This window comes from Vigna unguiculata, chromosome 6 (assembly GCF_004118075.2).
Source record: "Vigna unguiculata cultivar IT97K-499-35 chromosome 6, ASM411807v1, whole genome shotgun sequence".
In the NCBI taxonomy this organism is placed as follows: domain Eukaryota; kingdom Viridiplantae; phylum Streptophyta; class Magnoliopsida; order Fabales; family Fabaceae; genus Vigna; species Vigna unguiculata.
Window position 1 is genome coordinate 1979439 of NC_040284.1, and position 6528 is coordinate 1985966.

The 6528-nt window shown below is 33.3% G+C and overlaps 1 protein-coding gene across 1 annotated transcript; it reads right to left on the bottom strand.

The window, feature by feature from the left end:
* Positions 1-4077: 4077 nt before the first annotated feature.
* On the bottom strand, positions 4078-4800 carry LOC114187843 (zinc finger BED domain-containing protein DAYSLEEPER-like). The gene has a single exon (XM_028076223.1). The coding sequence runs from the start codon at positions 4798-4800 to the stop codon at positions 4078-4080; it is 723 nt and encodes a 240-aa protein (XP_027932024.1).
* Between the last annotated feature and the right edge of the window lie 1728 nt (positions 4801-6528).

Below are 6528 nucleotides of genomic sequence, written 5' to 3' on the forward strand. Positions count from 1 at the left end.
CAACTCATGCTTTCCAATTCATACCCAATAAGGTAACATACCATTTCCATCTCAAACTCATATATTAATCATGGCATCATCCCGCAACCCTTGTATTAAAACATTTAGATCAGAAAAACAAGCTACACATCAACGAATCATTCAACAATAGCACCAAAACTTGCCCGCAATCTCGCTCAGGCTAACAGGCCTCGCTCAGGCAAGAGAGAGGCCATCTCGCTTAAGCAAAACCCTTCTCGCCTAGGCGAGGGCGCGACAGGGGAACAGTGGGTTCTGTGATGTCTCGCTCAGGCGAGCCCTTTCTCACCTAAGCAAGACTACACCTCGCTAAAAAAGAAACCAGGTCACTTGAGCGACCGTTCGCACAGCAATGCTTGGGCGAGCCTATGTTAGTCTCGCCTAGGCGAGGCATGATCGCTTGGGCGAGAAAACCAGTGCCCGCCATTGTTCATTCACACAACAATCATGCAAACATCAAACTCAAAGGCTACAACGACATTTTCATAAACTCACAGTAGCATGCAGTCCACAGAATCGTACAATAATATTAGAGCAAGCTAAAAGAACGACTAGACACACGGACCCTAGCTTCCCTTACCTGGAAATAGCTAGAGGAAGGGTTCGACTCCAACAGCGAGGACGCGATAGTTCCTGGGACAGACGAACCAGCTGGAACAGAAAAATGGAGCGAGTTTTTTTAAAGTGATTCACCACGAAACCCTAGCTAGGAACACGACCATATGAACAGAAAGGGATGAGGAAGTTGTAGAATACTTACACGAATCAAGGAGACGAAGTTGGACTCACAGGATCGAGATTGGGGTTAAACCCTAGTAGAGCTCTTGGAGAGAGTAGGGAACGTGACGGCTGTGTTTTCTACAGAGTGAAGGGAAAGAGGTGAGACTAGGGCAGATTAGGTCTGAATCTTCTTTTTGGGCCAACCCTTAGGCCCAATCGTTTGGGATAGCCCTTAAAATAAAAGACAGAAATTAAATGGACCTTACAGAAAACAAAAAAATATTTTATATAATGATATACACCGATAAAAAAGACTCGTGAAGGTTAAAAATATAAATATTTTTTAGATATATCTATATATATATATATATATATCTATATATCTATATATAAATTTAATTCTCTTAAAAATTTTAAAAAATAATATTTTAAAAAATTATTTTATAAAGAACTATAGTTACCGTGTATATATTATCCTAAAGTTATTAATAATAATACAACTCCACAAGAAGGACATACTTCTCACTCATTTTCCATTTAAATAAAACCACTCCATTTCCCTACCAACCTCAAGAAGGTCATCAATTTTTCTTTCAACTTTCAATCCACACAATTCTTCACAACTCCTTAACTACCCCCACTCACCATCTCCACCATAGATACCCATACAAACTTAAAAATAATAAAATAAAAATATTGATATTTTAGCCCTAGTAATTTTTTTTTTCATTTCTGTAAAATTTAAAATATGATTTCTAGTCTCTATAAAAATAGGTCTAATCATGTTTATTTTTATAAAACATATATTTTAACAAAATAAATACTTTCAAAGTACTGATTTTTTTATTCTATATTAAAAAATATACATATTAATATAATTTTCAATTATAGAAAAATGATAAAAATTTATAAGGTTCAAAATTAAAAACATAACTATTTCAACGAAACTATTTTTTTTTTCGTTACCAGTCAATAAAGATTAGAGCTGTCAATTTAGCCCAACCCACAGGGCTTGGCCCTGGCCCACGTGGGCTGGAGCCAAAAAAGCCCACACAACCAAAAAAGCCCCCCACTAAAAAGCCCACAGGGCCAAATAGCCCACAAAAGCCCTGTGGGCCAGGGCTAGCCCATGGGCTTTTCTCTAAACATGAAAAAAAAAGTTTATATGACAAAAATTCACAGCTTCCGGACCCCAATTCATTGTACCAGCCATTGTAAGAGAAATAAAAACATCACTCACTGAAATTTGTACATAAATCAAATAAAACTCATTCCAAAAAGAGATGTGACTTCATACAGCACCTTCACAACCCTATCATTCATTTATTCCAAATCAAGAATCACCTTATATCAATAAATGAAGGCACCATTGCCAGAAAATAAAATAAAATACACTTACTCACCCTGCACCCAAAGTCCAAGAGCAATACCACATTTCATAAATTAAGTATTGAATTAACTTCTTTAGTGTACACAAGTTCTTGAGAAGTAATCAAGTCCCAAAATGCATTCCAACTATGACTAACCTAAAATTGCATTAAAAGTTTAAAGTTTAGAGTTTAAACCTATAAAATCAGGTACTGGAACACATGTTTCCCATTCTAAATTTTGTCCTGAAACAACAAAAGAAGATAAACTTTGGTTTGAGTATATAAGCAAGCTCGGCCAAAGCAAATTATTTGAAAGGATCCAACAAAATTTCATTGTTTGACAGCACATGGCTCAAAGACTTTACTTTTTTCATCCAAAACTTTCATTTTTTTAAGATTTTACATACAACTTTTTAGTGATTCCCTCATGGCTCAAATAGAAGCTAAAAGCGTGTTCATGTGAAGTAATAATTGAACCTGTCAATCTTCAACATCTTCAAGAACTTTAGACTCATCAGTGATTCCTTCATGTCCAAAAATATCATGCACAACTTCATCTATCTCAGAAACAATTGACAAACAATCAAACTAATAGTCTAGAGTTAATTATTTAATGTAAAGTAATTTTAAAAACAATAATATATAAACTTACCACTAGGATTTTCAGAAAATCCGTATAACCAACTTTGAGTACAAATTAACATTTGTACATGATCAGGAAGAATAGAGCTTCTATATTTGGAAAGTACACGCCCACCTTTGCTAAAAGCTGACTCTAAAGCAACAGTAGTAATGGGAATACTAAGCACATCTCGAGCCATTATAGACAACATAAGGAATTTTTTCTCATTAGTCTTCCAATATTTGAGCACATCGAAATCTTCACTTTCTTCATCATCTATTGTTGGTTCATCTAGGTAAACATCTACCTCACTCTTGCCAATTATAGATTTTAATTCATTTTTATACATTTTAAAATCCTACAATTAATGTATGACATATTAATTATCAGAACAAAACAAGAACAAATGAAAATAATGAACACTAAGTAAAAAACACTTACTGAAATAATCCTTGATCTTTTGGTCTTACTCTCTTCGATATTGGATTGAGACATGGAGATGAATTCCTTAGGAGAATGGGAAAGAGAACCACAAGAGATAGACAAGTTCTTTGCACATTCTCCAAACAACATCTTGAACTTTTCTAACACTTTCTTAGTTTTCTCTTCATAAGTTAGAAGATCCAATTTTTTATAACAATACATTATAAAATCAACCTTTAGTCGTGGGTCAAGAATAGCTCCAAAAGCTAACACAATACTATACTCCTTCCAATACTTTTGAAATTTCTCCTTCATATTCAAAGCCATTGTCTTTAAAATGACATCTTCATTCAACAAATTCTCTTCAATGATTAATTGAATCTTCCAAATTTCCATAAAATACAAATTTGAAGTGGGATAGGATGAACCAGACATCATGTTTGTGATGTCATAAAATGGTTCTAAGAATTGACACATTTTCTCTCCCCTACTCCATTCCTCAGAAGATGGACAATTTTTATAACTTCTATCCACCACTTTGAGAATTTCAAAAGCTTTTTTGTATCTTATTGCACTTTCAAGCATCAAATAAGTCGAATTCCATCTTGTAGTCACATCTAATCTCAACCCAATGCTCATATTTATGCCAACATCACTAACACATTCTTTGAATTTGAGAGTTCTTCAATCCGATGATTTAACATACTTAACACTCTCTCTAATGTTATGAAGTGCTTTGTCAACCACCTTTAAACCATCTTGAACTATCAAATTAAGAGTATGAGCACAACATCGAACGTGAAAAAACTCACCATCACACAATAAATTTCTCTGAACACAAAGATGACTTTTTAAAATATCTTGTAAGGTATTATTTGCAGAAGCATTGTCCAAGGTAATGGAGAAAATTTTCTTATCAATACCTCATTGCTTTAGGCAATCAAATACAACATTTTCTAGTTCAGCACCCATGTGTGGTAGTTTCATTCGACAAAAGTTAAGAATCTTACTTGTCAATTTCCAATTTTCATCGACAAAATGTGCAGTTAGGCAAATATAACCCTCAAAAGTAATTGTAGTCCAAACATCAGAAGTTAAACAAATTCTATTAGGAATCCTAGACATGATCTGCTTAACTTTATCCCTCTCTTTAATGTATTCCTTCACCACATCTAAAACAGTGGTGTTCCTACATTTCATGTCAACCTCAGGATTAATGTATTTTATCCACTCCCTAATTCCTTCATACTCAACAAAATTATAAGGAAGACCATGTTTAATTATGGCTCTCGCAAGTAACTTATGATGAACCTTTTGATTGATTTTCCGTGTCCCAAACTTTCCTTCTTGATCAAGACTGAGATCCACATCTAAGTTTGCAATACTTTTACATGAATAGATATGTCGACTTAAATGTGAAGTCCTATAATTATTTTTGGTTTTAGGATTTTTGCCAACTTTGTAGTGATGGCCACAATACTTACACGAAGTCTTTTCAATTCCATCTTTGTCTTTACCTATTCTTGTGAAAAAATTCCAAACATTTGATGCTTCTTTTTTATTTGTGGCAGCATTTTCAGATGGACTAGGAGTTTCAGATACAAGATCATCATCCAAATTCAAAGGGTTACTCTTAGAGGGATCCATATCTTAAAGTTATTCTACACAACTGCATAGAATATTTTAGCACAAATGATTCAATCTTCATTATAATGATTAAAATTGCTAAAGAATATAGATGTGACAACTTATACACAAATATCCCAGTTAATAGCACATATATACACAAAGAATATATCTACATTTGTACATTACTAATTTAACATTTGTGCACCATATATCTAATATATCTAACGTAAAACAACATACTGACAATTTTATAATTAAAAGCCATATATGCATCAAATGTACTAAAATTTGATGTAAAGGTCATTATTTTATTATTAATAGAATATAATATAATATAACTATAATACAAATAATTATGTCAAAATGTAGATGTTGGAAAGTAATAATAAAATAAATTCTTTAATTTGCTTTATATCCTGTGCTACTTCGGAAAATATTTATAAGATGTAGTAATTACAAAATCAATAACAATAACATCAACAACTTTATCTCACTAGGTGAGGTGGGATGCATGAATAACAAAACCTACTAGTTTAAGTTAAAAAACTAAATTTATTGGGATATTATTGACCGTGTTTAATAATTTCCTCCAATAATTTTTCCTCCAGTGTTCTTCTTGTCCACCCTCTACCCAAGGCTAAAATATAAAAGAACAACATACAACCCAATGCCCTCATGATGACTCTACTGACCAATGCAGATGTCCTAATCACTATCTTGTGTAAAATAAGAAAAAAGAAAACATATTAAGACCTAGAAAAATTTCAAAGGTAACAATGAATTTATTGTTGCTGCAGGACATAGTACTGTCACATCCCTGAGAAATTATCCTTTAGGCAGTAGAGATCAGACAACTAAATTGACCCAACCAGTCTTGTAATTAGTGCATGGATCCTCTAGAGGTGCCTAAAACTCATACAATTCCACAAAAAGGTACAGTCATAATCTTTGTAACTGGTGAAAAAAATCTCTACTTATCATTAAACTGCTTAAAGGTTAAGATTAAATTCTACAACTTTAGAGCTTCCCAAGCTTAACACAAAGGTACAATGAGAGTGTTGTTTGCTAACTAGCTCAAAACTGCTCTGCATTATTTGTTTAACTTAATCCTAAACGATATGAGGCCAGAAATAAATCCAAACAACTTCTTTTAACAGTGTCATTATGTAAGGGTTGGAAGAAAAGGAAAGGAAGAGGAAAATGCCACAGCTATGAAGATCAAACTCATTTTAAGGTAGTAAGACATTTCCGTCCCTTTGTGATCCATCTTAATTAACTCTCAAAGGATATCCAGATACAACAAAAACAAAAACCAAAAGTGGTTCAAATCGAAACTATATACAGATACAACAAAAACAGAAACCAAAAGTGGTTCAAATTGAAACGGGTTAAGGATATTAAAACTCCATCTTCCACTCTTTTTGCTTCACAGATTAAATTAAATAAATAACCTCTCTCTCTCTCTCTCTCTTTCTGATTTAACAAAGTACCCACGAATTCACAGAGACAAATTCCAGAAAAATAACTCCAACTAATTTAGATCCCAGAGATAAAGATAGAGACTATTGTGGGAATCAAACGTCTAAAGAAAGAAGGATAGGATCACTGATGTTTGCATGCATTTATCCTTGTAAAAAAAACACTTTTGAACAAGGTCAGAATATTACTGTGCTTTCACTTGTTCCCAAATAAATAGATGAAATGAATGAAGTTGAACCAACACTCTTGTTAGGAGTGCAGAGTGAA